This window comes from Suncus etruscus, chromosome 17 (assembly GCF_024139225.1).
Source record: "Suncus etruscus isolate mSunEtr1 chromosome 17, mSunEtr1.pri.cur, whole genome shotgun sequence".
Classification (NCBI taxonomy): Eukaryota; Metazoa; Chordata; class Mammalia; order Eulipotyphla; family Soricidae; genus Suncus; species Suncus etruscus.
In genome coordinates, this window is record NC_064864.1 from 60,712,240 (window position 1) to 60,730,448 (window position 18,209).

The 18,209-nt window shown below is 47.4% G+C and overlaps 1 protein-coding gene across 1 annotated transcript in view; it reads right to left on the minus strand.

The window, feature by feature from the left end:
* AFAP1L2 (actin filament associated protein 1 like 2) overlaps window positions 1–18,209 on the minus strand; it is an 89,504-nt gene that overhangs the window by 27,483 nt on the left and 43,812 nt on the right. The window contains exon 2 of the mRNA XM_049764536.1: window positions 1,715–1,843. Within this exon, the coding sequence (XP_049620493.1) occupies window positions 1,715–1,843 (129 nt within the window). The remainder of the gene's footprint in view (window positions 1–1,714; window positions 1,844–18,209) is intronic.

Below are 18,209 nucleotides of genomic sequence, written 5' to 3' on the forward strand. Positions count from 1 at the left end.
GTTGCTGGCAAACATCTGCTCCACTGGGCAGAGGCCTTCAGAAGGTTCCTGCCCCCAAACACCACTTCGAAGTCTCAAACATCCGGTGTAAAAATAAACTCAATGATGCTGCTGGCACTTCAAGAGAAATTTTTCTGGTTGAAAAAAAAAAGTCAGCACGTGCCAGAAATGAAACCATCTGCCCCAAAGAAGGCTTGTTCAGGGCAACCTGGTTATGTGACCCACCAATCTCGCATCTGTGAATAGTTCGCAGCTCCTGGATGGAGACTGGGGGTTTCCTCAGTGCCTCAGTAACACACCAAGGTCTGGCTCCATAGGAACCAACCACACACAGCCCACCATGTGTGCACACAAGCATACACACAGTATGGTGCCACTCACTGGAAGTTAATGAGGGTGCAGGAAATCCAGAGTATGGCTGCCTCAAGGGTGGGACAGGGAGGGCCAAGAAAGAACTTTCTGGAATGACAGCAATGCTGTCTTGTTTGGGAAAAGTGTCCAGGTGCATACAATTAAGGGTCAGCCCTCATTAAATTCACTGAATACTCAAGGCCTGGATACTGGATGATTTTTTTAAAAAATTGACTTTAATTAAGACAGAAAATCAGCAAAGTCAGGTTTGTGTGATGTACAGAATTGGGCCACGACATTTTCCAGATCTGGCTCGAGGCCACAGGGCAAGTCACTCAAACTCTCTGGCCCCATGTATTCTCATGTGCTTCACCCCTGTGACTCTGCAGAGGGCCTATAAGCTGAAACCAGTGAGGGACCTTCAAGCAAGAAATGCCTTGCTCTCATAAAAGCTGACTGTAAGACCAGGGGTGGCTCAGAGCAAGAATGACAGACAGCCTCAGTGTGTGTGAGGTCCAGGTTCCGTCCTCTGAGAGAACACTATCAGGGGAAAATCCTGAGCACAAATATTCGAGCCACACCACTAGGTGTGGCTCAAAAATATAGCTAGAGTTTATTAAGGCCTGGGAGGTGCCTCAAAGGGATCATGCATAAGTGGAAGTCTGGGGTTCAGCCGCAACACAGCAAAGCCCCCGATGAAGGGTCTGGAGTGTCCCCTGAGCAAAACAGAGTGTTTATTAGCCCTTGCCCACCTCTGATAAGTAGGAAGAGATTTAAAGATACTTGGATGAAACCCTCATTGATGGGCTGCCTTGTTGTTGTTGAGTGCTGACACAGTTCTCGTGTCTCTATTCAAGTATGTCACTCTCGCCTACTATAGATCAGCTCAGTATATGCTGAACTGGGTTTCCTTAAAATTCTTAGGCTATGTCCTAACTCCTGAAACATTTCTATAACTATTTGAAGAGTGTTCAAGAAGAAAATTGGCATTAAGTGAAGATGTTTGGACCCACAGACACTGCCCAGAGGGCAGCCAAGACAGGGAAGATGGAAGACAATCAGCCCTAGAATATGTGGCTTTGCCCTGGTAGTCCCTGAATACAGGTCTGTCTGTCTCTTTCCCTGGGGACCTGCCTATACTCACTGCTGTATTTTATCTTCTTTGTTTGTTTGGGTTGGGTTTTTTTTTTTTTTTGGTCACACCCAGGGGTGCTCAGGGATTCCTCCTGGCTCTGTGCTCAGAAATATCATTCCTGGCAGTGCTCAGGGAAGTGGATGGGATGCCAAGGATCGAACCTGGGTTGGCTTCCTGCCAAGGCAAGCACCCTCCCCACTGTGCTGGGGCTCTGGTCTTGACACTCACTACTGGTTTTGATGTAGAGCCGGAGGAGTTCGGCCAGGTTGCTCTTCTTCACCAGGGCAGTGCTGCTCAGCTTCTCCTGCTCGAGAATCTTCAGGAAGTCCTCCAGCTCTGTCAGCAGCTGCTCCAGGGCTGAGGGAGAAGCAGAGAATGGTGTGAGGACACTGCTTCTTCTCCCCCAAAGGCCCAGCACAGATGCATGGCCAAACCCCAACATGAACTCACTTGTCTAGGTGGAGGCTTAGCAGCATCAGGAGAGCCCTGCCCAGACAGGGGATCCCAGTGATAGGCTTTGATGAGGAACTCAGACAGTACCCTAGAGCACCATGTGCTGGAGGAACACTGACCACACTCATCAGCCACTGGAGTCTGGATACAGGCTTTCTTCCTCCCTAAAGGTCCATTTTTGTGACTTGGGGCCCAGAAGCAAAGGCACAGATCTGAGCCTCGGCTCCCAAAGTGTGTGACTCCTTCCCAGCTTGGGGACACAGTCGCTCCACAAAGGCCAGAGATCTCACTGTCACCAGAGGGCTATAGTGACCATCACAACTCACTGCTCAGCTAGGAAAAAGCCTTTCTTTGGGCACTATGTCCAGCTTCTCTGAAGCTGATCCAGGATCCCAATACCTCAGATCTAATGGACCAATTCAGGGCTCCTTACTCTAGTCCTGGGAGAGGTGAAGGAGCCCTCTGAGTCCCCCTTAGGCTGTTCATGCACCTCATTCTCTAGCCCATGAAAGCTGAGTGAATCATGGTCAAATGCCTCCATGTCAGATGCTGGCTCTGGCCCTAGCGACAGGCTGACCAGTGGTGGAGAGGGGCCCAGGAGATGGAGGAGAGAAGCACCTCAAAATTCTTCCACAGAAAAGTCCAGGAGAGACAGACCTTGGGCCACTCACATCCCAGACTGAGTGGGCCTGGCAAGAGTACCAATGAGGTCACACAGAGGACCCCCCCCCCCAGTATCTAAATCTAAATATCAAGTTCTTGCTGGACCTTCATCCTAATGTTTCTGGAAAATGTCTTTAACTTTGGGGTTTCCCAAATAGTGCTCGTGAAGGCCATGTCAGCCTCAGGGGCCTTCAGGAGTGAACCTGGCAATAGGGGGTATAGAGGGGGAGAGGGGTACCATGTGGTGCCGGGCACCCACCTGGGCTCTGTTCCATGCCAAGCAGGTGTCCCAGCTCTCTCGGGCACCTCCTGGATCATGTAAGGGAAAAACCAGGGCCGCAGGTTTGTCCAGCAAAGCTGGGGACCAGGATCTAGGAATCGGATGGAACTTGGGGACTCATGTAGGTGTGACACATGTTCCCCGCTAAGCCACTGCCCTTCCCTGTCCCCTACCCTCTGTAAACACAGTGTAAAATAGGATCAGCCCTGGAGAAACCGTTTATAGACTGGGCAGAATGAAGATCAGACTTTGCATGCAGGAGCCCGGAGTTGGATTCCAAGCCCTGGGAGTAAATCATTGAGTCAAGAGCAACTCCAGAGCACTGCTGGAGGTAACCCCAAATAAATAAACAATAAAGAAAAAAGCCCAGGAGGTATTTGTAAACCCACTACGCATCCAAGGAGTTGAGAGAGGTGTCTAAGAGGGCCCGGAAGGCTTCTGGGAAGAGGCGGCCACAGACCATGCCTTGGGTTGTTTTTGTTTAGTTTTGAACCATCATCAGCTTCCTGTTGGCTGCAAAAGCTCAACTGGATGTAAATCTGAGTAGTGGAAGGAGTTGGAGGAGAGGAAAACAAGGCAGCCGAAGGCCACGCCGAGTCCCTAACACCACAGTAAACAAGGGTAGGCCTTGTGGGGCAGTGAGGCCTGCAATGCCTCCCGACCCCTCCAGCTGGGCCGGCTGCTGCTTCTGAACTCACAAAGCCAAAGCCCAGCAAAAAGTACCAAAGAAAGCGCCTCTCTCCTTCCATGTCCTCAGCTCTTCCCCAAAGCCAGCCGATTCCTGGAAAACAGCCTAGGCTTGTTTTCATGCCGCAACCCTGGGGCTCAGCCTAAGGGCATATGTCTGGATCTGGGGAGACCCAGGTGACCCTCCTGTGCTCCCAACCCTCCCAGGGGCCTCAAGCCTGGAGGGAAGGGGTGAGAAGAGAATGAATTTAGGAATGTGCACTGGGCCCAGGAATGCATTGAGGAAACAGACAGACTCTGGGGTTATCAGAGAGTGGGGGCTTTATCAGCTGGTCACTGAAGAATGCATAGGAGTTCACTGGAAGCCGGTGGAGGAGGGCCAGAAAGAAAAGGCAACACAGAGGTCACAGGCCTGAGTGCAGGGGGAGGACCTGCTACACCCCCACAGCGCAGCTGGCAGTGGAAGGAGGTCAGGAGCTTTGCCTGCCTTGCTGAGGAAGGAGGAACCGCTGTGGCTCTAGGCCCTGGCAAGGATGGCGTGAGGCTGGACTAAGGCTGGATGGCCAGGCTAAGACAGAGCCGCTTTGCAGCAGGAGGGGAGAGGGGACGGGTGAGGGGCAGCTACCTGGGGGAGTTGGGGTTCAGGCAGATGACTGTGTAGGTAGAGGCATGGCCTCAACAGCAACTGGGTACTGCAACCCCACCTCCAGTTCCTCAACACCCCTCCATGTGCACAGAGTCTGGACAACAGCCCTCATCCAGGCCCACAGGGAGTAGGGATACTTAGACTTGCACCCAAGGGTGCCCTGATGCAGAGAACTTGGAGTCTGCTGGCCACAAACTGGAGCAGGTCTCAGGTGCCAGGGAGGCTTATCTGAGTCTCTGCTTCCCACCAAAGCCCATAACACAGAGGGATGGGTGGCAGAGCAGGGCTTGGGGCCACTCCCTGAGGGCAGGGAGGAGGTGCCTTAGAGGGCTTCGAGTAGACCACCCCTAGATCCTGGGCCAGAGGCCAACGCAGTCATCCTAGCAGCTCCCTGCAATCAGCAGCTGATGGACCAGGTGAATGGGGGTGCTGAGAAGGCAGCAGTACCCCCACCTTTTGCTCTCAAGATACTGTTGCTCTGGGATAAAGATTGGGCCACATGAGACCCAAAATGACAAGAATGCATCTCCTATTTCTTGACCTGGCCATCTTGTGCCACAGCATCCCTACTGCCAGCCTCTGTGCTGCCATCTGCCATCTAGAGCTAGGGCCCTTCTCACCTAGAGCAGCCTCTGAAGGGCAGGGTGAGAATAGGAGGCGCTCATTCACTCCTAAGCACACCCATTCCCACCAGCTCACAGCTGCTCACACCCACTCACACCCTCTCATACCTGTCCGTATTCACTCACACCTGCTCACAACCACTTACACCAGTTCATACCTGCTCAGACCCACTCACACACATTCACACCTTTTCACAGCCACTCAGTCCTGCTAACACCTGCTCACATTCACTCACAGCTGCTCATACCCACCCAAACCTGCTCACACACTCACACCAGTTCACTCCCTCTTATCTCACACCTAACTACACCACTCGTTCCTACTTTTTTTGGGGGGGGGCACACCTGCAGCGCTCAGGGGTTACTCCTGGCTATCTGCTCAGAAATCACTCCTGGCAGGCTTGGGGGACCATATGGGATGTCAGGATTTGAACCACCGTCCTTCTGCATGCAAGGCGAACGCTCTACCTCCATGCTATCTCTCCAGCCCCTCATTCCTACTCCTGACATCTCACACCACTCATTACCTGCTCATATCCATTCACTTCCATTCACTCCTGCTCTCCTGTTCACACCTCTTCACACCTGCTCACTCCCTCTTACACCTGTTCTTCAGCAACAGGCTCCAGGCAACCACATTCAAGAGAAACGGAATCACAAACACTCTGAGGGCTATTGTCAGTCCCTGGAGCTGAATGGGTGTGTGGGCGACCCTGGGCCTGTGTGTTCCTGGGACCCTGAAAGACTCACCCCTTCCCGCCCCCCACACACTTCTCCTTTGGGTCTCTTCCTCATCCTCTGGTGGAGGGAGGGAACATAGGCGTGTTGTTCACTCTGGAAACTGTAGGCCCTTGTGCAGACTCTGCATCCTGGCTCTGTTAAAGTTCAGAGCTGTCTGCGCGGGCCTGACGGACCATCAATAAGATTCTTGTTCCTGACTTCCAAGGCCCACGCAGAGTAGCATTCTACAGTCCAATTCATCCCCCAGGGCGGCCACGGCAAAGCCGCACCCCCCACCCCCCATCTTCCTCTTCAGGCAGCCTGGCTTCTGGTCTCTGGGTTCCCCCAGAAATGCCTTCCCGACATGCCCTGGACCTGCTCCCCCACGCCCCTGCTGTCTGATGCACATTTTTATTCATTCAGCCGCATTTGGGGAGGTCTGTGACAGAGCATATCTCTGCCCAATGAGAAATTAAGCAGACTCTTCTTTTTTTTTTTTTTTTTTGGTTTATTTTTTTTTTGGCTTTTGGGTCACACCCAGCCGCGCTCAGGGTTTATTCCTGGCTCTATGCTCAGAAATCACTCCTGGCAGGCTCGGGGGACCATATGGGATGCTGGGATTCGAACCACCAACCTTCTGCATGCAAGGCAAATGCTTTTACCTCCATGCTATGTCTCCAGCCCCAAGCAGACTCTTCTTTAAGAAAGAAAGTAGACTCATCCTCCCCAACTATTCCCAAGATCTAACCCCAGAACCCGTCTGCGGGTTTGGCGGGGGACCCACCAAAGTGATGAACTGGGGGTGTTTCTACAGAACTACAGCATTACACAATGTGTAATGGAGAGGGGGGGGGCTGGAAAACACCAGAAGATATTTCTAGATCTTAATGCTGAGGGAATGTCCAGACTGCAAGAGATGCATGAGAAATCACATGCATGTTCTGGCCCTGACCCATGATTGGACAGACATGTGTACTTCCTGTGGGCTCTCTGGTGCCTGTCTGCCTGTGCCATAGGGCCTGACAATCATATCACAAATATCCAAATGCCACTTGGCAGGAAATATGTTCTCTATCCCTGTATTAAAACCAAGTTCTCCAAGATGAGACTTCCAACTTTACTCCAGCACCCAGAGGAGACACAGGGTTCAACCCTCACTTTGGACTCTACAAGGAGCAAGACCCACAATATGGTCTACAAGGGCACAGAAAGTTAGTTTTTCTTTGCTGGTGGGAGCAGACAGGTAACATAAAATATGGGCTGATAAGAGTTCACAACATGCCCTGAAGATGGCCAATCCTTGGCATCTCAATGCCAGGAGTGATCCCTGAGAACAGAGCCAGGAGTAAGACCTAAGCTTTGCATGTGTGACAACTCACCCCTCTCCCCAAAAGACACAATAGCTGCAATGGTAGCACAGTTAAATGATAGTAATTTGCCTTGTGTATGGAAGTGTCTAGTCTGATCCCAGGCACCACTGGTCCCTCAAGCACAGCCAGGGATTACTCCTGAGTTCAAAATCAGGACTAGTCCATAAGAACTCCTGAGTGTGGTCCAGAAACCAAATTAAAAATGGTAAGATGTGTGACTCCTTAACTACATTCAGATCGACATTTCTGTGATATGTTTGTTCATAACGAACATTGTTGTTATTACAATCTAACTGATGAACTTTTCTTTGTTTGGGAATTACTCCTGGGTCTGCACTCAAGAATCATTCCTGGCAATTCTGGGAACATTGGTGGCAGGAAATATGCACTGGTGAAGGATGCTGGAAATTGCATGACTGAAACTCAATCATGAACAACTTTGTAACTATATCTTATGGTGACTCAAGTAAAATTTGTATTTAGAAAAATACAAACAAACCCAAAAACAAGGTCAGGGCTTACTACCAAGCTACATCTCTGGCCCATAAGCAGTGAAGTTTTCAGAGTCCTGAAAACTGAGACCAAGGTACATACAAGATTAAGAATCATTGGTAGAAGGGTTTGGAGAATGTGGTTCTGAGTGATCAAAGGGTTGTGCTACATGTGCAAATCCCTCGGCTTGATCTCCGGAGCCACAGGGGCCCCCTCGACAGCATGAAGTGTAGACGGCCACAAAAACAATTTTTTTAAGGACCAGAGAGATAGAACAGCAGGTATGGTGCTTGCCTGGCACACAGCAGACCCACGTTCAATCCCTGGTGTCCCATATGGTCATTTGAACACCTTCAGGAATAACCCTGAGCATTTCTGGGTTTTGGTGATACCAAAATAAAAAATTAAATTAAATTAAAAAATTACCAAAATAAAAAATTAAATTAAATTAAAAAATATCAAAATAAAAAAAAATTAATCAGGGCCGGTGAGGTGGCCTAGAGGTAAGGTGTCTGCCTTGCAAGCTAGCCAAGGAAGGACTTCGGTTCAATCCCCCAGCGTCCCATATGGTCCCCCCAAGCCAGGGGCAATTTCTGAGCCCTGAGTATCAAACAGTTGTGGCCGAATAAAACAAAAAAAAATTAATCATGAATAGAAATGACAATGGTTATGCTATTAAGTTAGGGTGAATTATTGCTTTTATAATTTTTAAACATCTATTTATTGAGCTTAATAGGCCAAAACACATGTTCTGCATGCAGGAGATTAGAATTTGGCCCCAAGCACCAAATGTGGGTCCCTGAACCCCACCAGGAACAACCCACAATACTGGGCTGAAAAAAAGCTCAGAACACTGCTAGTTGTAGCCCTAAACACCAAGAACACTGTCTTATAAAATTATCACTCCTTTAAAACCCAAACTTCTAGGACCAGAGAGAAAGTTGTATAGTGATAGGGCAATCATTTTATACTCAGCAAACCTGGGCTTGATCCCTGGCACCACATATGGTGCCTATAGGCCCTGCCAGGAGTGATCCCTGAGCATCAACTGTGGCTCCCAAACAAACTTCCATGTGATTCATAAAACAAACTTCCACACGATTCAATTTTGATTTGTATGCAGACTTTCCTAGTTTCATGCTTATTCAATAAAGTCAGATACACTTGAAAATACATCCTTCAGCCCTACCCCCCCCCCCCATAGACATTTCTCTTCTGCCAGCAGAAGGGAATCTGCCCTATGTGACAAGGACCAGATTATCTGAGATTATATGAGATGACACAGCATTAGGCCCTCTGGCCTGCTCCAGCACAGGGGAGCTCTTATCACTGCCAACTAGTAGCTGAAGACTCACAGGCGACCCTGGTCTCAACTACACAGCGTTGGTTTTCCCTGTTGGGCCCCAGAGCTGGCGCCAGGAAAGTAAATAACTCTCCAGGACAAATACGCCCGGACTTTCTCTTGATCTCATCTTCGAGATGAGCCGGCCAAGGAGGGTTCTGCTTCACTGCTGCGCACCGTGGGAGTGCAGAGCTGACCGTCCCAGGCAGCTGGTCATGTTTGCATCATCTGCCCCGAGCCTCATCACTAAAAAACACTTTCTCTGCATTCCCGAGTTCACTGTGCGGGCTATTTGTTGGCTTAGCGGGGGCCTGCCCTGCAGGTCACACATAGCTTGCGGGTGAACCTCTTGGATGAAGAAGACCCCCTCACACACCTAAAGAGCAGAATTTTGAACTGAGTCGAGGACCTAGATGGAACTAGATCCCCTGAGAGCCGTTCAGAAACGTCACCACTGGCACCAACCATGAGACCCCCAGGTGCTCTGCCCCCAAGCCAACTAGAAGTACCACTCATGCATTAGGGGTGCAGTATAGTACTGCTGAGCCTTCAGTTCCTGTGGCTTCTGCCTGGCCCATGAACACAAGTCCTTGGTCCTCAGTGGCTCTGAAAGCTTAGAGCAGAGAGGAATCATCGCTTTTCTTCTGGGTTCCACTGTGATTCAGTGGTGCTTTGTTCAAACTCAGCACTTGAAAATACCTGGTAGCTGAAAGCTCAAGACAGACCATCACAGAGCACACACACAGATAGCTTTGTGAAAGCGCGTCCAGTATAGCCTACCTCCTAAAAGGGTCTGGGTCGTTTCTGCAAAGGATCAGGTACAACAAGGCCCCACTAGGCCTTGTTAACTGATTCCCCATCAATAAATCGGTCCTGATGGTCTCTGGAACCAGAGGTCCAGGGGGCTTCTCATGTCTCATGCCTGGTCAGGCGTTGACTGTGAGAACTTTCTCTAACATACAAATGGATGGGATCTAGGGCAGCTGCTCCCCTGGGCACCAGGAATCCAGGGCAGGACTGACCTAAGTCAGAGCATAGGGGTATCTTAAGAGCCCCTCTCCCCAGAGGTTCCAGCAGAGTCCAGTGGAGACAAAGAGGTCATGGGGCCTGCTGGAGGAGGGGCATGTTCCCTGGCCAGTGAGAACATTCCTTAAATGCAACCCGCTAGAAGAGTCGCTTCATTCAGGCCAGTTCTGCAGGCGGGAGGCATCCAACGGGGTGGATCTGAGTGGCAAGTTACACAACTGGCAAAAAACGTTCAGCCGAGAGCCAGAGGCTGCAGGGGGTCACTCCAGGTCACCCCCAAATCCAGGCAGTACGGGGTCTGATGGGAAAGGGAGAAGGCAAGAGGCAGCAAGGGAGAGGCAGCAGCTGGTCTCGGGGTTCTTTCTGTTTCTTCTCTACACCCTCCCTCATTCTTCCCACAGAGCAATGAGTGAAGAACACACACACACACACACACACACACACACACACACACAGCAAGACACACGGCCCTGAGGCTTTGGGTCTTGACTGCAATTTTAAGCTTGTTCCTGTTCAGCAATTATTTGCTTTAAAGGGAAAAGAGACACATACTCAAGACATAAGAACTGAAAAAGATAACAGCACAGATTCCCCTGTTATTTCTAGCATGTAGCCAAAGTAATAAAACCCTACTGGATGGATGAGCCAGGGATGGGGCTGGTGGGGGTGAGGGACCTTTAACTCATTTCTTCCTGGACCCCAAACTGATGGCTGAGGCTTCCAAAAAACTCAGAGTCAGCCTAAGAATTCCAAAAATCACCACTCCCGACTCTGATCTTAGAGTTGGGGGATATGGAAGCCTGCACCCTGGCCTAACTCAGGGCCCCAATAAGGAAGAGAGGCCTTGAGACCCCACAATCGCTTCACCCGGACTGCCTGTTTGTTGCAGGCTGAGGAATGTGGCGGTGACTGCTGACACAGTCTCCCTCCAAACTGCCCCCACAGCTGCGAGGTGGGGGGGTTTTGCAAGTTTTGCACTGAACCCCGGAGGCTTCTAGACCTAAGAGGAGGCTGAGTCTTCCATGCCTGCACTCAAGAAGAGGTTCCCAAAATGTTTGGCCCTTTTCAAAAACAAAACCCAACCCACTCAGTGCCCTTCCCCAAATCTAATCTGGAAGAGAACAGACAGCACCTCCAAACTGTACCCAACATTATCCCTTCCTTCCCTGGCACTGGAGGGGCCCACTTTGGGGAACACACCTAGAACCCTGTGAGGGGGAGGGCAGGGAGAAGCTACATCTTTAGATTAAATTTTGCCACTAAATACTGTGTATCTTGCTTCCCCTTTGGTTTTGGAATCTACTGGTTTCAGGAAATTAGGGAGCTGTAGTTCTCCTCTCTGGTCCCAGTTTCTTCCTTTGCAAGATGAGGTCCATAGCAATATTTATCTCAGGGCTGGAGGAAAGATCAAAAGATAGTGCCAGAAGCTGGAGTCACTGAGTTCAATGAAAGTCCTTCTCTAAAATGGAAGTCAATAGGCTGAAGCCCTCCACGTTCTTTAGGCATGCACACACACAAACACGCATGCATGCACACACGATCACACACATGTCTGGAACCTACTTTCTGCTGCTTTGCCACCTTTCTAGAATGATGGAGAATGACCATGTGAAAGTTCTCTAGGCTTCCTGCAGTGCTCAGTCCAGGAGCATCCAAGATGGTGGTTACCAGAGACAGGCTAACCAGAGCTGAGTCTGACTATGGTCTGAACAGAAGGGCCCCACTGAATGCTGCCCCCTTTTTTTCTTAACCTCACCCCATCCCCCACCCCCTCAGAATGCATCCAACACTAACCCTTAGGAGCACAACACAGCTATCTGCAGAATAACCCATGTTCATAGCACAGGTCTCTTCTTATCCCCCTTAAGTTTCCTGGTGAATTGGGAATGTGGGGGGAAGTCAGTACCCCCAACTGCTTTACCCAAATGCAAGTGTGTGGCTCAGGTGGTACTGTAATCCCATCTCAGCCTCCAGGGGTAGTGCACAGTCATGGGACCTTGGACCAAACCAATCAAAGGCACCACCTCTCTCAGCAAGATGGGAATGGAAGGAACCTTTCTCAATATAGTTAAGGCCATCTACCACAAGCCAGTGGCAAATATTATCCTCAATGGAGAAAAACTAAAAGCCTTCCCTCTAAATTCTGGCACAAGACAAGGCTGTCCTCTCTCACCACTCCTATTCAACATAGCACTGGAAGTACTTGCTATAGCGATTAGGCAAGAAAAAGATATCAAGGGAATCCAGATAGGAAAGGAAGAAGTCAAGCTCTCACTGTTTGCAGATGACATGATACTCTACTTAGAAAACCCTAAAGACTCTACCAAAAAGCTTCTAGAAACAATAGACTCATATAGCAAGGTGGCAGGCTACAAAATTAACACACAAAAATCAATGGCCTTTCTATACACCAATAGTAATAAGGATGAAATGGACATTAAGAAAACAACCCCATTCACAATAGTGCCACACAAACTCAAATATCTTGGAATCAACTTGACTAAAAATGTGAAGGACCTATACAAAGAAAACCATAAAACTCTGCTCCAAGAAATAAGAGAGGACACACGAAAATGGAAACACATACCCTGCTCATGGATTGGCAGGATTAACATCATCAAAATGGCAATACTCCCCAAGGCATTATACAGATTTAATGCTATCCCTCTGAAGATACCCATGACATTCTTCAAAGAAGTGGATCAGGCACTTTTGAAATTCATTTGGAACAATAAACACCCTCGAATAGCTAAAGCAATCATTGGGAAAAAGAATATGGGAGGTATTACTTTCCCCAACTTTAAACTGTACTACAAAGCAATAGTTATCAAAACAGCATGGTATTGGAATAAGGACAGGCCCTCAGATCAGTGGAATAGGCTTGAATACTCAGAAAATGTTCCCCAGACATACAATCACCAAATTTTTGATAAAGGAGCAGGAAATCCTAAATGGAGCAGGGAAAGCCTCTTCAACAAGTGGTGTTGGCACAATTGGATAGCCACTTGCAAAAAATTGAACTTAGAACCCCAGCTAACATCATGTACGAATGTAAAACCCAAATGGATTAAAGACCTCCATATCAGCCCCCAAACCATAAGATATATAGAACAGCACATAGGCAAAACACTCCAGGACATTACAGGCATCTTCAAGGAGGAAACTGCACTCTCCAAGCAAGTGAAAGCAGAGATTAACAGATGGGAATATATTAAGCTGAGAAGCTTCTGCACCTCAAAGGAAATAGTGCCCAGGATACAAGAGCCACCCACTGAGTGGGAGAAACTATTCACCCAATACCCATCAGATAAGGGGCTAATCTCCAAAATATACAAGGCACTGACAGAACTTTACAAGAAAAAAACATCTAATCCCATCAGAAAATGGGGAGAAGAAATGAACAGACACTTTGACAAAGAAGAAATACAAATGGCCAAAAGACACATGAAAAAGTGCTCCACAGCACTACTCATCAGGGAGATGCAAATCAAAACAATGATGAGATACCACCTCACACCACAGAGAATGGCACACATCACAAAGAATGAGAATAAACAGTGTTGGCGGGGATGCGGAGAGAAAGGAACTCTTATCCACTGCTGGTGGGAATGCCGTCTAGTTCAACCTTTATGGAAGGCGATATGGAGATTCCTCCAAAAACTGGAAATTGAGCTCCCATACGATCCAGCTATACCACTCCTAGGAATATACCCTAGGAACACAAAAATACAATACAAAACCCCCTTCCTTACACCTATATTCATTGCAGCACTATTTATCATAGCAAGACTCTGGAAACAACCAAGATGCCCTTCAACAGACGAATGGCTAAAGAAACTGTGGTACATATACACAATGGAATATTATGCAGCTGTCAGGAGAAATGAAGTCATGAAATTTTCCTATACATGGATGTACACGGAATCTATTATGCTGAGTGAAATAAGTCAGAGAGAGAGAGAGAGTGAAATGCAGAATGGTCTCACTCATCTATGGGTTTTAAGAAAAATGAAAGACATTCTTGCAATAATAATTTTCAGACACAAAAGAGAAAAGAGCTGAAAGTTCCAGCTCACCTCAGGAAGCTCACCACAAAGAGTGATGAGTTTAGTTAGAGAAAGAACTACATTTTGAACTGTCCTAATAATGAGAATGTATGAGGGAAATGGAGAGCCTGTTTAGAGTACAGGCGGGGGTCGGGTGGGGAGGAGGGAGACTTGGGACATTAGTGATGGGAATGTTGCACTGGTGATGGGTGGTGTTCTTTACATGACTGAAACCCAAACACAATCATGTATGTAATCAAGGTGTTTAAATAAAAAAAAGAAAAAAGAAAAAAAGGCACCACCTCCCCATCCCGCCCCAGTGATTGGCTTAGGGGATGGTCTTGTGACTAGAGTTAAGCCAATGAGCATTCAGCAGCATCAGGCCTTTTCCCAGAACTGGTAGGAAGTGAAGGTTTTCTTTCCAGTGTCTCAGAGCTGCTAGAATGTCAGTTCTGAGGGTTGTAGGCATCTGCTTGTGGGTTGTGGGGCAACTGGTTGAGGGTTGTGGGCATCTGGAACTCAGATATAGTCTACCTGAGACAGAAAAGAAAGCTTAGAGATAACCTGGTTTCAGCCTCTGAAATGAGCCACTAACCAAACTAGCTCTTCTCCACTAGTTAGTTTTGCGCAGCCAGGGCAGCCCCCGTTTTTAGCCTGAGTGAATTTGTTTCCTTTACCTGCACTTGGAGGGTGGACTAACACAGCACGTTTATTTTTGAGCCTGCAAGAGGGTCAGGCAGTCTGAGGCTCTAACTCCAGCTCATCTTGTAAGACAAGCATTATCACTCCCTTTTCCCAGAGGGGAGATCTGAGGCCCACAGAAGTAGGGGACACAGCCCAAAAGTCAGCGCCCCAGACACAAGTCTAGAATTCATGCTGCTCAGCTGAGCCTGCCGTCCATCAGTAAAGAGTGGCTCCCTAAAACTGACTATCCAGAGATTGGAATTCAAAACCACTCCTAGGTAAGATATCCCCACAGCCTGTGGGGAACAGCAGAGCCCACCTGGACAAAGGGCAGGGAAGACCATTTCCCACTATCTCGGGAACTAGCCCAGCACCAGGGAGAAAGTCTGAAGGCTCAGAGAGAATCAGAGCAGAATATAACTTGGGAAAAGGAACCAGTGCATTCTCACCTGTACTGATACCAGCACAGTGGCCTGGAAGAGAGCATGGAGGCTGCATTTCTTCCCGCTGAACCAAGCTGTTGTAAAGAGAACTCTGACCCTGACTCTCTGATGCCTCCACACCAGGGCCTAGACTCTAGGATCAAACAGCTGAGGAAATAAATGTCAGGGGTATGGTAGTTAAGGGAGGGGAGAACACAAGATCAGGCTTACTAAAACGGCCCTGAAGGGGGACTAGAGCACAGCAGGGAGGGTGTCTGCCTTGGACAAGGCTGATCCAGGTTCGATTCCCTGGCATCCCATATGGTCCCCTGAGCACCACTAAAACTAATTCCTGAGTGCAGAGCATGGTGTGTTCCTCCTCCACCCTCCAAAACAAACAAACAAACAAACAAAAAACAACAAATAAAATGGTCCTCAATAATCAGAAGAGCCGAAAAGCTAGACTAATCCTGTTACTATCATCAGAACAACTTCAAGGATAAGAAGTGAGATGCCGGGGCCAGAGAGATAGCATGGAGGTAGGGTGTTTGCCTTTCATGCAGAAGGACAGTGGTTCAAATCCTGGCATCCCATATGGTCCCCTGAGCCTGCCAGGAGTGATTTCTGAGTGCAGATCCAGGAGTAACCCGAGCGCTGCTGGGTGTGACCCAAAAAGCAAAAAAACAAAACAAAAAGAAGTGAGATACCAACAGGGGTCCTTTAATGATCCTGGTATGTGGTCCCTGTGGGCCTGAAATCCCTTTTAAACCCCCAGGAGTAAGGAATCAATAATGAATATCGATTTATTTTCTGAGCCTACTATGTGTCTTTTTTCAGGCAATGAAGACACCATGCCAGATGATTATGATCTGGCTAACACCATCACCCTCCCTCATTTCACCTCATCACATACTACCCTAGTCAGAGGAAGTAGGGATGTCATTGAGATGAATTCCAGCAGGGCCAGGATTTCCCGAAAATGTGCTTCAGGAGCATTAGGAGAGAGGTGACAGTTAAAAGTCATGCATGAGTACCCAGTCCAGTCTGAGGATGAAGCCAGTGCCTGGAGGGGCACAGAAAGCTTGGCTCCACTACCAGAGCCTCGGACTCCTTAATCTCCTGCTGACCACTCTCCTCACTTCCTAAACCAATAGCTCTTCCATTTTTCCATCACCTAGTTGTTTTTTATTTAATAATAATTTTTATTTGATCAAAGTGGATTACAAATCTTTCAAAGTAATATTTTAGGTACATATTGACATTGCATCAAGGGAATTCCCACCACCAGAGCTCTCCTCCCTCTACCCGTTCCCAGCATGCATCCCTTAACTCCCTCCCTTACCCCTCGGGCTGCTAGCATAAGTGGTCCCCTTCATTTCTAGCTTGTTGTAGATTGGGCATTGATTCTGCTGTCACTGGCTTAGGGTTTGGTGCCTAAGTCCGATCATTTTTATTACCACTCAGTGATCATACAACTGTTTGGTTTCAGTACCCTCCACTATTTCCCCCTCAATTTGAGAGGCGGAACAAGATGATTCAAGTTATGTGGTTCTGTTTGAAGAAGAGAAAAAATAAAAAATAAAATAAAATGGGGTAAAAATCAAACAAGCAAAAATGGGCAAAGTCTTTCTAGAGGTTATAAATATTAATTTGAGAGAAAAAGGGAAAAAAGGAAGAGAAACACAACAATACAAAATGAAAAATCAAAAAATAAAAATGTAGATGTAGAACTGATACAGATCCAGGAAACACCACCAGGAACTAAGCTCCATTGGGAGATTTATAACACTGCTCTGGCACCAACTTGTGCCAGTTTTGATGACAACAAGGAAAGGACAACTTGACCTAAGACCAGGTTGTCCTATCACATCACCTAACACTAAATGGAAATCAGAAGAGGTATCATCCTTTGAGCTGTGAAAAATAAGCGCACCAACAACACAAAACTGACTTTGACAACCGTGACCGAACAGAACCTACCTTGGGACCAATAAGGAAAACCCTACCCTAGGCTGTAGCCCAGGACTCCAACAACAACAAGATGTCTTATGCAGAGGCCCAACTTGGACAACATAGACTGAGCAGAACCTTTGGATCCAGAATATCCTAGGCTTCGGCTTAGGGACTGAACGAAAACAGGGAAGCAAGTGTTACAGAAGACTGAACACCACAACAACGATGGATAGGAATCTCTAGAACCGTGAAGACTCTATCCTAGACCGTCACCTATAACCTGCCCAAATACCAAGATTTCTAGCTACAGTGGCTATATTTTCTCACACACAACTGAGAAGAAAGTTTCTTGGCACCACAAAAAAGCCTTTGGGATGGGGTAATGAGTATATATGGAGCCAGGGGTTGATCCCATGATGGTATGCTTCAAGGATGGAGAAACCCTGAATCTCTTAGGCCACGGGAATTCCCTTTCTTCTCCAATGCTTACTGTGCCTATGCAAAGAAAAAAAAAAGTAAGGGGAAAGCCAAACCCTGCCACTCCAGCACCCCTACTTTTTCTTGTTGTTTCAATTTGTTAGTCTTTGACTTTATTTTCCTTCTCTTTTTTCTTCCACTTTTCTCTTTCTTTTTCACTCTGTGGTTATTATTTGGTGATTTTTTTTAATTTTTTAATTTTTAATTATGAGAACAAGGATGCAAAGAAAGAGGACAAAGTAAAGTTATAGTGGAAGGACAATCAACCATAACATAATTCTCAGAAGTCCCCTTGCTGATATCTTAACTTTGAAATTTCAGCCAAAGAACCAAAGAACATTAAGATAAATAAGACAGAATCCATGTACAATTACTTTGTCCCTCAAGTCCCCAGATTGTAACACATTATAATATTTCTTAACAGCATACAAGGCAATCTAAAGCCATAAAACTTACATAACTCCTTAAACATTACAGGCATAGTATTTTTTTACATTTCCATATACATGCATATTAGCTTAAGTTAACCTCAAATTTTAAGTGGGTTCTTTTTAAGGATTAGAGTCAAAGGAGCACAGTAAAAATGGTGTTAGAGTGGCAATTGTTGTTTGCATAGGCCCATCAAAATATGAGGGACATAGAAAGAAATAACCTTGGCCTAAATACAAAGAGACCCGACCCCTGAAGTTTCCTGGCACAAGACCAACTCTAAGCTCCAGGCAAGCTAGATCGTCCAATCCAAGACATTGTCTGTAGTGCCAACACACTTTTATTTTTCATACAATCTCTGTTGTTGGTATCATGTTTCTGTATTAAAGATCCTGGAATCTGCATATCCT